Source organism: Pelobates fuscus, chromosome 4, assembly GCF_036172605.1.
Source record: "Pelobates fuscus isolate aPelFus1 chromosome 4, aPelFus1.pri, whole genome shotgun sequence".
NCBI lineage: Eukaryota > Metazoa > Chordata > Amphibia > Anura > Pelobatidae > Pelobates > Pelobates fuscus.
Genome location: NC_086320.1, coordinates 330,018,548 through 330,034,953, shown reverse-complemented (window position 1 = coordinate 330,034,953; position 16,406 = coordinate 330,018,548). Strand labels below are relative to the sequence as shown.

The 16,406-nt window shown below is 34.1% G+C and overlaps 1 protein-coding gene across 1 annotated transcript in view; it reads right to left on the bottom strand.

Moving 5' to 3' along the window:
• Positions 1 to 406: 406 nt before the first annotated feature.
• MEOX2 (mesenchyme homeobox 2) overlaps positions 407 to 16,406 on the bottom strand; it is a 79,894-nt gene continuing 63,894 nt past the window's right edge. The window contains exons 2-3 of the mRNA XM_063450739.1: positions 9,778 to 9,950; positions 407 to 1,123 (exon numbers count right to left, since the gene is read on the bottom strand). Of these exons, the coding sequence (XP_063306809.1) occupies positions 899 to 1,123; positions 9,778 to 9,950 (398 nt within the window). The 3' untranslated portion in view covers positions 407 to 898. The remainder of the gene's footprint in view (positions 1,124 to 9,777; positions 9,951 to 16,406) is intronic.

Below are 16,406 nucleotides of genomic sequence, written 5' to 3'. Positions count from 1 at the left end.
GAAAAAACATTGTGATTTCTAAAAGAGAAGGGGTCTTAAAATCTGTAAAACTGTGGAAGTCATGAAGTTTGACACATTGTCTAATATTATGATATACACACATAATGAACAGCCTTTACAGTCTATAATTTAATGTCATGACCAATAGTTGTTATTATATAGAAAATGATGGCGATACGTATTACAGATTCCATATATATCACAGTCATTTGTATTGAACCTATTGGACCTTTAAGAGTAGAGAATAGAATGTTGCATCATCAGTGATCAGTAACCTATTGAGTGCCAGAGGACTGAGATCTCTCCACCCACTGATTCTCAAAGGGTTAAACTTTAATCCCATGTGCAATACTGTCATGTTATTTAAATGAAAAAGAATAAAAGAAACTAAGCGAGTGTATTTTTGTTGTTTTTTTTCAATGACAACTTCATACATGGATGCATTGCAGAAGTAATGAAGACAGGGATATCGTAATATTTACAGAGCTAACACTATATTTATTGGTTTATTAGTGAAATTCGGCACTGCTTTCATTCAATGAAGGATCAAAACTGTGTTGACTTTAAGTAAATGTCAGTGCAAGCTAAAGCAAATATACCTGCCCTAGTAATCGAGTTCTTTATCGAAAATATCGGAATGTTCCAATCCAAACCAGTTTTTTTCTTCGGCATCATAATTACTTACTCACTTATAACCCTTTGAGCGCCAGGAACAGTGAGTTCTCCTGTAAATCGAAGGGTTAACACAAATGGAAAAATCTTTTATTTAAAAAAATAAAATATAAAAAGATTAGTTCCCCAAAACATTGATGAACAAAAAACATTTTTTTGTTGGAGAAAATCTTGCCTTGAAGCACTTCTTTCCTGAGAATAAAACTGGTTGATAGTCTTTCCGGAATCACAAATGTGCATGTTCTGAGCTTTCGTCGCTATCTTGACTATCGTCATTGGCTAATGAATCAGCTGTGTGTTGAAGGCCAGTTGCTCCAATTCCAGAGAGCTCTGATGGAAGAAGAGTTCCTTTTTTAACATTTACCAGTTCCTTTTCTCGTGCAGCTGCTCCTTGCTGACCTCCTTTCACACGTTTCCATTTCATTCTACGGTTTTGGAACCAAACTTTAACCTTGAAAAAATAAAAAAATAAAATTGTTAGCCGTGTAAATCATATATTTATGCTATTTTAACCATACAATTATTTATTTAATTATTTCAAATTATTTAATGGACTCTGTTGTCACAATGTTTTGCACTTACATATCAACCATACATTGTTCTGGCAAAACTGCTAGCAAATGTATAGATCAAACAGACTTAACTGGAAACTGGGTATTGTCCAAGAGAGCCCTGGAGATGGATAAAAGGAACTGTGCATGCAGCCACCTGCTCTCATATAAAAGCAAGATATTTAAAATGCATCTCGCATTTACAATTTGTGAGAAGTAATATGCATAGCCTTTTATTTCAATATCTGGCAGCCATATTTGAGTCATTTCTGGTGCCAATGAGCTTTGCATTGCCAAAGTAAAATACCTTTTAGCTATACAATGCCAAGAATTACAGGAAGCAAAAAAACTGTCCCCAAGCTACCTGGGTAGGTCCTTGTTGGTTGAGACATACATGGAATATTCATCTAGGCACCAGACTACAGTTTACAATACGTTGTTTGTTGTAAGAATCTGTGTTTTTTCTACATCAGTGGAGACCCCTTTAAATTGTTTAGAGTCTACTTCTTAAAGAGCTATTTATTAGTGTGCTTGAATGTAATATATAGAAATATAAAGGAACAATCTTAGCACCAAAACCACTGTATCTTAATGCACAGTGCTTTGAGTGCTTACATGTTGTCTCTTTTCTTGGACAATAAAAAATATTCCTGCTTCTGAAAAACTGTAATGGTTACATCATGCCTCTCATGGCTGTCAGACAAACAGCCATTAGAGCTGCTATTTCCTTACATCCTTTGATTTGAAATTTTGCGCTCTAGTGATTATGATACTTAGTGTGTTTTCTAAGAATAAAATAGTCACTAGTCTAATACTATCCTGACCTTTTTGTGTCATTTTACCCCACTCCCTCTAGCATGTAAGCTCCTTGAGCAAGGCCCTCAACCCCTCTGTCCCTGTGTGTCCAACTTGTCTGGTTACAACTACATGTCTATTCGTCCACCCATTGTAAAGCGCTGCGGAATTTGATGGCGCTATATAAATATCATAATAATAATAATAATAATAATAAAAAAGAAATCAATTGTAAAAAATCTTACTTTTTTACAATTTAATTTTACAGCTGATGTTTAGAGGGCCCTCACTTTATCTTGTTCCAGTAAATCAAACTTGTCAGTTGAACTTATTTGTTCAAATATTGAAACTGTAAGATTTGAAGAATGGATCATAAATCTAATGGCATATACATTATTTGCATCCGTGCTTAGAAGGTTGCGAGCCACTGGGATAGCACAGTGCGTTGATGGAAGTTGTAGCGCAATAAACATGAGGTGTCACTCGCCTAATCATACTGGATGCCCCAATCAATTCTACTAGTGTTATTATACCAAATCCTAAACCGATGCCCTCCTCACACCCAGCACCAAGCTTCTTTTCATTAATTGCTTCACCTCTTCTTTTTTCCATCCTCAGACCAACCTACCCCACTCCATTATGAACACAATTCATGCCTATACATTGTTTTATAATTGTTGATATTTGAAACATGATGTTGCGATTTGGTGAACTTTCTTTCAACCATATATTTTAATATTCATGTATCTATAAAAATGTACTCAAAATATAATATATTAAGATTATTTGTCTTGTAACAATGACATCATATTAAGACAATGACATATTTATATTTATTTGTTTAGATTTTTATAGTTTTGCAAGTCTAGTATTGTGATAAAAAAATTCTTGAGAAGCAGTGAAAATATATGTATGTATGAATATATATATATATATATATATATATATATATCAAGACAAAAGTCCTGGTGTGAGGACTGAATCATTGACATATGTTATTGGACACAAAAAAACATTTCTTAAACTTTTTCAAAGTCCTCTGGACTGCAGTGCAGATTAATACTTGGTTTGGAATTTGTACCGAGGCAAGGAACAAGACGGGAGAGTGAGTGCCGGGCCCATGGTGAATATATATATTCAAAAAACAGGTGTGAGGAAGGCTGAACTTGATGGACGCAAGTCTCTTTTCAGCTATCTAACTATGTAACTATGTAATATATATATATATACAAATAATATTAAGAGTGCACTCACAGGACTTGTAAACTTAAATGGTGATTTAATAAAAAAAAAAAAACAATTACATCTGAAAATCAATCGACGTTTCGACCCCTGAGGGTCTTCCTCTAGATTCCCGAATGTACAATAATGCGACATGTATATGTATATATATATATGTTGTGTACTTTGACCTTACATAACTCTAATAGAGGTGCTGTTTAATTTTAATGATTTAGATTTTTTTTTTTTTATTAAATAATAAACATTTGTGTTTGTATATACTCCTATTTACAATATTCTTAAGCCGATAAGGCTGGATTACCCTAGCAGAATGTTGGTTTACTCTGTTTGCTGATTAGCACTTTTTCCTTAGACTTGGACCATGGAAGAATTGAAGGAATGGAGGAATTGCTACTCAGTACGCAGAGTAAACCCTAACTCTGCTAAGAGAATCCAGCACGCCGTATTTTAAAAAAAGCCAACTATCGTCATTAAAGTCATTCACATATGCTTTTAATAAATACACAGGACAGTTTTCTTTTCCATCAGCACACCTTATTTTTCTACTCTATTTATATCTTGTGGTGTCCCATTGTGCCTGTTAAAGTATTTCTCCTTCCTGCAGTTATTTATTCCTTCTGCCATTGACCAATCACATTTGAATCATTCATACTCCCAGTTTGCACAGAAGCAGTAGCACAGGAGACAGAAGATGCAGCACTTGCCAGGAGAGTAGAAACAGATTCAAAACATGTTCAGGTTCTTCCAAAACAAATCTGGACCAGTCACTACTCCAAGTGGGAACATGCTGTTACATTTCCTGCTCACCGGTATGGACAAACAGCAGATTTATCTGAATAAAGGAGCCGTGTAAAAATCACTGAACTCGACAGATGGCTGCTGTCAGCAGAGGGGTGCAAACACATCCTCAATCCTTAAAAAAATAATTACAATTACTTGTACAGCACCAACAAATTCAGCAGCGCTGTACAACAAAACGAAAATATTGAATCCTAACAAAAAATATATGAAATACGGGAACAGCAGTTGAAGAAGGCCATGCCCACAAGAGCTTACAATTTAATTAGTTAAATCACTATAGGCTGGATTCTTATTGTAGAGTAAGGGTTTACACTGCTTACTGGACAGCAATTTCCCCATAGACATCAATGGAAGAATTCAATAAGCAGATTAAGGACTAACTCTGATAACAGAAAGTATTTCCTTTAAGATCAGCTGTTGCAGCTTACTGGCAGCTAGTGCACATAGAACAGTCTTTAATGCTAAGTATACTGTAGTTATGTATCCAACTCTGGAGATATGGCCTTCTCCACTGATATCCAATCCAGAGGAGCATTGGGGATGCGATGCACAAGCACAGCAAGTGCCATATGTACGTCCAAACTACTTCATAGGAAAACATTGAATCAGTGCTCTCCCATGGGGTCCTCCACAATACGGAAATACTTTTTCTTTAGCAATAACTTATATAAAATGGGCCTTACATTTTTTTTATGAATTAAATATGTTGACGTAATAAAAAAGTACTACGCTATAAATAAAGCATGCCTTTACTATTTAAAGTGAACTTTCTAAATACCACTATCCAGTGTTTAATTTTGTAAAAAAAAAAAAAAAAAAAATACATTAAATGCTCTTGTATTATACTTGGTATTTTATATTCAATATTATGTATATAGATTATGTATTTAGATTTTTTTTTTAAATTAGCAAATACTAATAAATGTCTCCACTCCTCACCTCCAAAAAGAAAACCAAGAAACAGTAAACTGAACTGTTCAGTTCATCAGTCATCAAAAAGTTCAATAAATTAAAGTAACATATCCATTTTATACAATATATGTATTGTATGTAATGTACATTGAACAATGTATAAAATGTATCATTTGAATAGCAATATAGTTGTACAGATTAACAATCTAATGCTACATATATGATATAGTATAAGACTCTTTTTCTAAACCCGCATGGAAAATGATCTATAATTTACATCTGCTACCCAGAATAGCTCCCTTTCACTTAGTCAACATGTTGGTTAGCCTTCATGTCTATGGAGTGATGATTAAGCTGTTTCTTAAATAGGTTCTTTGAATATGAATATATTAACTTGCATGCAAGAGTATATTATTTATGGAACTCTATATTTATCATTCAATCGCAAATCATATCGCAGGTCTCTGTGTGATTTTCTGCTGATCTAAATCGAGATATGGGAAGACTCGACTCACTATCTGTGGATAATTTGATACATAGTAAAACCTGATCTAGTGATGTGAATGCATGTTAGGAATCTATAGCTTCGGTAACATTTACTAGAAATTGCGCCACTCCATTTAAAATGACATGCTTTCTGTCATGTTTTTTTTTTATATTCCTGCATAAATATGATATAAAATCCAATGTAACTGTTTTAATATGAGTGCAACAAACAGAAGTTACAAGATTAAGTGTTTCTCGGGACACAATGACAAGCTGAAGATTTCTATAAACTGTTATCTGTGCTATAAACATTGTAATCCATGACGATATAATTAATTTATTCTGGAGTACGGTTTCCTTGTGAACGGTTTTAAATAACATAAGAGTTCTAAACAATGCATGTCTCTCATCATAATCCCCATCCGTGTAAAATAAAATCTGAACAATGGAATTTAATTTTATAACTTGGATTTTAATTGTGTAACTTTAGTTACAATTTTTATTAAAAAATATTATATATACATGCACACATTCATTTATATATATGTATTGAGCAATTAGCTAAAGTACTAGAAACATTTGCTTTATGTGTTTGTGGGAACTCCCTATTTTCCTGGCACCTGATACTTAACTTTTTCTATTATATTGCTTTAGGAATTTTTAAAGCCATTGTCATCTGCTTTATATTTGTTGGTAATAATTTGCACATTTTTATTGTGTACATGATGAGTTTTTGGTGAAATTTAAACTGCAACATTGGTTATTTCGTGTTCACTTCCTGAAAACTTGCTATATGATATTCCATACAGTCTGCCTTGCCAATAACCACTAAATGGACCTTGGTTCAGGATTGGATATTTGGGGAAAATAAAACAGCATGTGTCTCTTTAACTGTATATGTGTTCATGCAGTGGTAATAATTGTTCTTTCTTCTCCATATTTATGGTTATTCATTAAATGACTTGATGAAATTTTTTGAGAATTCACCAGAGTCTTGCAAACTTTGGGATAGCTTGGATGAATAGGAAACAAATTTCCAGACAGCTTTTTTTCATCTCAACTATTTTCGTCTTAACCCTTTAGTGACTGATGCTTTTCTAACATTCAATAGGTTTGTACATGAGGCATTTTTGACACTTTTTAAATGTATTGTTTTCCACTGTCACTTTAAGTGCACCTTTACATGTGATGAGCATATAGTTCAGATAAGATTTCTACTATATGTAAGGATAACAAAACAACAACCTTTGCCATATCGTCTGGTTATATCTAATTCATGCTCGTTTGTTTGTTTATTTTGTTTGCATGCATGGTTTATTTTTATGGGAAAATTCACAAACCATGTGAATCCCACTACTGTAAAGATACCAAATATATATTATACTGTATATAGACAAATATTGACTACTATACAAGATAGTAACCGTTTATCCAGGAGCTTACTTAGTAGTGTGAGTGAAGTAAAATAAATAGAAAATTCATCAATTTAACTGAGAAGTGAAAAAGTAGTAAAAAAATAGTGATTTAGAGTGCAGATTATGTGACGTCCTATGATATATTGGATTTAACCCTTTAATTGGATTAACCCTTAATCGTCTGACTTATTTGTGTAATACCCAGATATGTGGGACCCAAATGGGTAGAGAAAAATAAAATAAAGTGAAATTTCAATACTTAATTAGAAAAAATTAATAAGAATAGGTATCAGTTAAGAGGATACAGTAACCAAATGGTTAAATTGTGTTCACACAGTATCCCATATCTTCTATTCCAGCAAATGGGTTTAGAATGAATAAGCTTAATATAGTGAACTATTCTGAATTAGGCAATATAAATATATCGCTGAAAACAACTGTAGGTAGTAAAATATTGTTTAATAAAAATATAGATTTTTAAAAATAATCAAATATTCAAAAATGAAGTTAATAGCTCATCCACAATATTGGTACCAGTCTATTTTGGGTAAAAATTGTAAGTCCACCTTACAAAAAGTATGGATGGATCCGGATGCTGTTTGAGATCCTCTTGCCCAGATCCTCGTTGCCGGTGAGGACGGCGTGCGTTCCACAGTGCGTTCCACCTCGAGCCTCACTTCGGGGGAACAGCACTGTTCTCGCGGCGGTCATAGTAGTGCGCCTGGGATCCGGGATAGGTGAATTCTTCTATGGAGGTACCCTGACCGGATAGTGCGGATGTTCCTTGCTGTTCTGGCTGTCTATATTATACTGTCATTGAGTACAACAATTGCACCATGTTGAATTTTGTCAGATTTGTGAGGTTATAGAATTAAATTACTAACAAGACCAGTTACTGTTACAGACTAATTTTGATTTAGAAATTTCCAGTTTTCACTGATTGACTACTTTGGCCCATGTAATTTCTGGAAAAAAAATTACAGCCTACAACTCCGGTAGCATACCATTTTTAAAAGAAGCCAACTTTGGTTAATAATATTTGGCATTTTGAGTATCTTTTCACTTGGCAATTTCATCATCAAAGTCTGGGGGATTTAGCTGGCTTTCTGCTGTAAATTGTAATTTTAAAATTTCTATATACACACATGAAACTTTGATGGTGAATTTCTGAGGCCCTGTGTGTATTAATAATTCAAAACTCAGATTATAGGATCAAATTGCAGACACATTGTAATTGACATGCCTCTCTTCTTTCTTCCCACAGATGCTATTTTATAAAGTGACACTACCTGAGCCATCAAAATGATTAGTGTCAAACTTTGATGATATATTTAACCCTATATAACCCTAGTAATATCCAATCCAACATGGCACAATGGTTACTAAGGGTAGAAGAGATTCATACAGCAGACTTGCTGGAATGGAGCACCACACCTGGCACACACAAGGACAACTTGAGAATCAAAGCACAATACTGGGGTGAGCGGGGGACACACGCGCGCTGCAGTCCCCTCTAAGATGTGCTCTTAATCTCCTCCTCCCCACTGTACATTCCTACTTGAAACTCTCTCTCCCCAACCTTGACTCCTCTGGAAACCCAGGCTATGGACTCTGGATACCTAACTCTAGATTTTCAGCGGCGGGTGCATCGGGAGGAGGTGGAGAGATGAGCGACTCCGGCAGGATACTATTTAACCACTAGCCCCACCTGTAAGACACTCAATCACACTGAGAGCGTGGGGTAGCAATGCACACTTAGGAGATCACAATTTTGCAGTAGTTCACACCTATATCACGACAACCACCAGTAATAAGTCCATGTTCTGAAGACAAGCAGATCACATAACATAGGAGACCCACACACCTAGGAGGACGGCGACAGATTAAAGCTAGGATACTTGCTGCATACCGGGAGACAAGGATACGGGATTGATAACAACATTGCCGGAGGTCCGCCATACACTTACGGATGATGCAACACTAAATAAAATGCTCCAGTAAAGCCTTCTGACTCTGATAACCCCCCCACGCACAATATACCAGAACATATAAGAGGTTTATAACACACAATATAGGCCTTGAACACACACTAGGCGGACCAAAGGTTCTCGCATATATTATACTTCTACGGCACTAGCTCTCTAGTTCCACCAGTAAACCCCTATCATTATGATTGCTTGCAGTATGACTTGGGATCTGTGAGTATCCTAACCATTGACAAGTTCGTAAACCTGCGTGTCTAACCCTTGAATTTATGTTTGATACCTTCCTGTTTGAAAGTTTTTGCGATGACAAATTACCATAAGACAAAACAATAAAAACTATATTTACAACAAAAAATAAAAGCAATGTACGTCTTAGTAGATTGGCCTCTCGAAATCAGACTACCTTAACTGACATCTCAGGTACATCATCACTGTGATTGGTTTCCTGACTAAAGAGACAGACTTGGAGCCAATCAATGACTATGGGCTTCAGCTGTTAACTAGCTGTCACGTCGGTCCAATGATGCGTCAGACCTTTCTGTGTATTTCTGGAATACCTAACAAGTGTGGCTTCCAGTATTGGCACGCACATGCTTCAGTCTTGTTGATTGTGGTGTGCACTGTTCTAAATCGAAGCTCTCATGCGTTCTGATAGAGATAGGCATATCAATTTCTGGAGAATGCTGTCTCCAATTTTGCCTTAGTGGCCTTTGATATTGCTATTTCTATGATTTCTCACTAAAGAGGCATCAAGAAATAGTCTGGTCTCACCAATCCAGACACATGATACACAAGCTATCAACCTAGATAGATATAGACAAAGATTTTTTTTTTGTATTTGTTTTCATTATCCTATTGTATTGTTTTTCTAAACAGACATTGGATTTTAAACCAGTCCTGTAAACTGCAGAGGCGTACCTGTCTTTCAGTGAGATCCAAGTTTACTGCTATTTCATATCTTCTCAACCTTGTCAGATAGTTATGATGGGCAAATTCAGCTTCAAGTTCTCGGATCTGCTCTTTTGTAAACGCTGTCCTCTCCTTGCGTGGTTTACTATTTAAATCTGATTTATAGCTTCCCTCTTGAGAATCTGCAATATAAAAAAAAAAAAAAAAAAAACAGATATGTGTTACTTGAGTGAAGAAAATTTGTAAACAAGCTGTATACCAACAAAATCTCGACAACTTGCTTTTGGAAAAAAAACAAAAAACAAACAGATTTCTTATTGAAGCATGTGGTGTTGGTTAAAGTACATTCGACAAAATGGCAAAATACCCAAAAAAATATTATAATAAAAAAGAAACAGCCTAAATAAGACAAATTATAACACATTTATAAACACTGAAATTGTTTATCTTTTCAGCAAATGCCCCTACATCTGACCCACCATTTTAATAATTTGCATAAACTGATAAAAGCCTTGTCAAATTGAGATTTTTCATACAATGCAAATTTACCCAGGGGACAATTACACAACTCAAGCTAGTTACAATGCTTATTTTTGGAAATAAATAGTGTTTGTTTGGAATGCATTTATCTTTTGTAGCCAATAAACATTTATGTGAAATTATATAATTTTAGCATAACTCGCTGGCAGAAGTTGTTCCTTTAAAAAGGAATGGGTAAACTATGGCTTTTGTTAAAAATAATTGTCATAAAATCAGTGAGAAATTAAGTAACATTATTTGAGTGGAACAGTTCAGCCAATTACCTTACTCTTTAGAGTTAAAACTAACGATTTGTTGTCATATTTATCTATGTACTTGTTTTCACTCTGTTTTGTGTTTTGTGGTTTGTTTGTTTTTTCAACATAAACGTATGTATGATATATAATTACATGTGCTTTGACTAAAACCTCCCATTATACAGACTTATGGCACATGTTTAAATTAAACATTATAGAGTGTAATATAAACAAAGGATGCTATCTGGTTCTCTAATTTGATAGAAATGAAATTCCAATTTGTCCTTAATAAGTGATTATGTATAAAAGAATTCAAATATGTGGCTCTCTGCATTAACATACACATATTGCATTATCCAAGGGATATAAACACTCCAGGTGATTATTGTAATAATACAGAAAATTTACTTATTAATTGCATATACTGTGCATTTTTAAAGGAACACTCTACTGCCCAAATGAAAATAAATTAATTAATAAAATCACGAGTAGATATACCCCCAGCAAAAACATTTATTCATTTAACTATGTATTTTTTTTCTTTCAGAGTATATCTAGAAACATACAATACCAAGTAGATAAGCTGGCACAGACCATATTACTGTAAACCAATCGTGGGTTAATATGCAGCACCAACAGTATACCCAGGTAATATGGTACAAAACAATATAAAAACAGGAAAAGTGCTAGTGCGCAAAAGTATATATACCGAGACACCAAGGTCTAGAAACTGTATCTAGAAACAGTTTTCAAAATCTCCACATTTTTGTCTAAAGCTTTTGCAAGCCCTCCCCTTTTTTCCCAGCCCAGACTTTTTGTGGCTGTCCAATCACAAACCTTTCAATGCAGCTCAGTGAGAAGTCTTTGCATGTCAGGTGCTCTGAGCAATTGTCTGTCTTTTGAGTTTAGTTTTACTGAGCTAGACAACCAGTTAATAACAGGATGCGGCTGTCTGATTGACAGCCAGGGGGTTATAACAAGGTTAATTTACAAGATAGCCAATTTTGTTGAATTGTGCACTTTTAATAAAATGGAAAAAAGAGGACACTTCCCACATAAAGCACTTCAACAAGTAAAATGCTTTAAGGATCGGGAGGGTTCCTTTAAATTATTAACGGACTCTAATTCTCTCTTGCCATCATGTATATGCCGAACTCTCTCTGATCTTGCGTTTGCCAAGAATCAACCCATCACCACTTCAAGGACTGACTTAAAATATATTTAAATATAGCATAGCAGAAAATATAAACTAAAACCATATGTAAAAACCAGAGGTGTCATAATTCACAGCTGCACTTATTGCTTATTGCAGTTACTGACTGTTATAATATCTATATCTGTACCTGCCATATAATCCAATGTTAGATGTAAAGATCTGTGAACACCTGTTAGCCGAATATAAATAAAAATGACACACATATATGCATACAGTCATTTAAACGTTACACCATACGAAGATCAAAAGGAAGGCTACTTTCTAAGCAGCTTTAATTTGCATGCTTGAAAATAGTAATTTGTCACAATGGCAAGTTTGAGATTTCTTTGTGACTGCTATGTTTGGCTCTCATCTATTTTACTGTCTAACATTTCCTTTTGTCACTGTTAATTATCACAGAAAAAAAGGACTTGGCACATTTATGCTGTGACATCAGGCTTTGGTCAACAAAAAATATACCTTGATCTTTGTTTTGAACAAAAGAAACTTTAAACAAAAGTTGCTTCTAAAACGTTTTTACATTTGTATTTCTTAAACCACACTGACATTGAATTTACTTCATACCTGACGTTTAAGTTAATTGTCAGTTGTCTTACTTGAACATATCATTATGTATTTTATTCTGAAACCCTCTTATGTACCTAAAACATTTTAACAGTTTATCATAGGTATTAATCATTTTGGCTTAACTTAAGTAGAGAACCCTACACATAGACTTTAGACTGACATTTGCAACACTTACAAACCGCTAAGTAAGATAGCCTGTGAGCTTGCAATCTCAAATTGAAATAGACATTAAATACTCATTTTATTATACACATTTCATGCAAAGCTCAAACAAAAATGGTCAAATGGTTTGTTTAACTATTTGGTTTATTTAAAGGTTATTTGGTATAAATGTATTACTTCAACAAAAATTTAATTTTTTCAAGCAGATTTTGGTAATTCCTTCTGTGCTGGTTCACCCACTCCTGCCCCACCAAATACAAAAAAACTATTTTTAAAAAAGCCTAAACATATCTCTTTTACCTTACTGATGCCACATTCTCAGCCCCATCATCATTGTCTGATGTCATCCCCCTTGCCAAATTGGGAGAGATATCAAGGAAGATGGACTGAGGAGGGTAAAGGCGGCCCTCTGTCACAGTCTTGTGTCAGCATGCTCTGCGAGCTGGTGTCAAATGCCAGTTTTGCACTGAATTGACATTAGCCAACCCTGAAAATGTTTCTAGGTTTGCTAATGAAGCTGCCCAAGGTAGAGTTATACCTAAGTCACCAATTGTGTTAATTTCTGTATGAAATATTGCAAAGCAATGTGCTGCATATATAGACTCCAGACACCATGGTCATGGTGCTTGGAGTAACACTTTAAGTATTAGTTTTTTGGTGCTAGTTTTTTTCTGGTAAGTCATATTTTCCTTCCTATCAAATTCAAATGTGATCATTTTTTATTGTCTACTGTCTTATATTTCTTATTTTGTATGTTAGTATTATGAGCTTGTACGCTGGAGAGGTGTAGTTTTTTTAGTTATTGTTTATTTTTATTTTCTTATTTTTTTTTTTAGCTCCTCTATGTTTACTTGTTTATATATGATCATTTTTATTTGTAATAATTTTTGCCTCATACTGACATTCATATCATGTTTTATCAGTTCTTGATTGGTATATTAAATACCTATAAATATGGTATATTAAAAGCTAAAGGTATTTCACTTATTATTTTTTTGCTGACAATTCTTTTTTAGTTTTTCATTTATTTATTTCTGTGTTTTGCTTAGACTTGATTAACTATGTTGTCATTGTTTTGTGTTATGTAAAAGCTGGTTTTATTCCCACTCAACTGTCTATTTGTTTACACCCTGTCTGCTTTACTTTATGCAATAAAAAAAATAAAAACTTGAAAAAAATATCAAGTTAAATACTTCTGGGACTGTCACAGTTTTTTTTTAATATATATTATTGTATTAGTAGCAAACATATATTTTGTGACGAACTTTGTAACATATTTTTTTATTACTCTCCATCTTACATTTTAATAGTAATCTTAAAATATTTTATTTGTTATATTTTGTATTTTATTGCGTTTTAATGTTAAGCATTTTTAAGCATTTAAAAATATTATTCTTGTGCATAAACTTGCAGGATTTTTTTTTTTTTACCTTTTACCTCTCCAAACATCTTGTCTTCTTTAAAATTTAAAATGCAGTAAATCTCTTTATTTTTTTATGTGTGTTTCTGGAAATATCTTTGTTTAATAGCCCTTTTGGGATCCAGGCTGGGAGATACCATCCCATTCTGACCTTTCACTCTTTTTTCACATCACATGAAGAAAGGCCTTCATGGTTTTTCTCTGGTGGAAAAAGGGATGGAGACCCAAAAAATGTTGGCAGGTTTTATATTAGTTTCCATCTGTTCTGCAGATGTTACAACTTACTCAAAAGTCTTGTTATGTTTTAATAGGACTCATTCTTGAATGCCCTATGATAGATGTTAAGTCTAAAAAGTTTAACCCTGAGGGATTTGTGGAGATGAATCTCTGTCCTCTCTTCAACTAAACCTACATCTGGTATACAATATGCTAATACTGCATGTTTATTAAATTATATGATTCACTGAATTACAAGGTCGCATATTGAATCCTGTTTTGGGAAAATTCCAAAATAGCACATATGACAAACTTGGTGAAAGGTAAGCATTCCTGTTTCTCAATTTATAAAATACTATGCTATAGAACCGGTGTGAATGTCTAAAACAGTAGCAGCGTGCCACATAACAGTTGGGTTGATATAGAATCTGTTTACATTGTGCTCTTCAAAATACAGAATGATGTAACATACAGGATCTTCTCTAAATTGCAGTACATGTGTCAAGCAAGTAGGTCACTGTTGTCTTAACCTCCAGCCTCACATTACACTTCTGTAGAAGGGTAATGTTAATTTAACCCATTCCATGTCACGTCAGAAGATGAATTGTTCGACTGTTTGGATTGGTTTGATGATAGTCTAGAGTAGAGTTCAGAGGGGTGGCAATTAATATGACTTGGGAATATTCGCACAGAATCTGTGGCAATTCCTTCCAGTATATTATCATTTAATAGCACAACACCATACTGATATCTGCATGTACAGAGATTGAAATATACACACAGAGATTCCAGAGAAGTGTGGAATTGTACAAAGCTTTATCCCTAGGGGCATGAACAAAATGACCTTTCCTAAATTTAACTGTATCTTGCTTGGAACAAATACCTTTGTAGAAAGAATGAGCTGGTATTGCTGGGAAACTCAATTCAAACAAATAGATACAGCAGAAAACAGTCACTAAAAACAATAATGAGGTTTCTTGGTATTTTAATTATTAGTTCAAATATCTGAACAAAAATACAAACAAAATTTTCCTAATTTATCCATTTTTTTGTTTCGGCTTAAACTGTGCACTTCACCTGTAATTTTAGTTAACAATACCCTGTTTAGTGAATATCCCCCCACAAAATCTGTTAAACATGTATATTTTAAGGGGCAAATTATTTTCTAATTTGTCATTTTAGAACAAATGTTTGTGGGTGTTTTTGTGAAGCTTCTGTCAATTCCGTTTGATCAGCAGGTTATATTACTTGGAAAATCCACATGTAAAGGAATTACATTAAGCTATTCATTTTAATACTAAATGTGAAATCTACAGGAACTGAATATGATAAATATTCTTAACTAAACATTGAATGAGTCTCATTCAAGTTGGCCACCGTCATGATGTGAGTTTACCACACTGGTAAAGGAAGTTTACTGGTAATAACACTAGATACATTACTTTATATATATTCAGTTGCTGATAGGCTAGCACAATGTATGTGAAAGTGTAGCAACAACAGAAAACATTTGCTTGTTGCAAAAATGTGTAATAATGTGTCAGCTTATTGATTTCAGACAATATAAAGTCTTGATTCTATACAAACATCTTTAATTTTTTTTTATATATAAACTGCACAGTCCAGTGACACCATCAGAATGACTGTCTAATTCAAACACTGTCTGACCCAAGGTGAATATATACCTGATACTGATCTCTACTTGAACAATATATTTAAATATAGCCGGTGAGGTAGCTCACTTGGCTTCCCTGACTACAAAGCCTGTTCAACAATGCAAGGTCACAGGTCCGAATCCAGGCAGGGTCAACTCAGCCCTTCATCCATCCGAGGTCGATAAAATGAGTACCATCAATTGGTGGGTAATAATAACATCTATTACTATTCAGTTACCGATTTGGTTAATTCCAAGAGCATGCGCTGAAAAGCACTTTGAGTCCCACTGGAAGAAAGGTGCTATATGAATACTAGTTATTATTATTATAAACCACAAAAAGTGCACTCATACGTATGTTTAATCCCACTTAACCTGGTGCTTAATCCAGCAGGATAGTCATGTATTCTCAACAAAGCATAGCACTCTTCTTCCAAACATTAAAACTATTATTCGATCAATATTTCAAATTATTCACTGATCTTTCATCAGGATAAAAAGTGTACAAACAAATCGCTGAATTTTTCTGTGTACATTTTCAGGGCAAGTTTCCCCCAACTGAATCGAAAGTTACTTTTAACTTCCCATCATTCGCATGTATTCAGTTGTTGAGAACAGGAGACTATA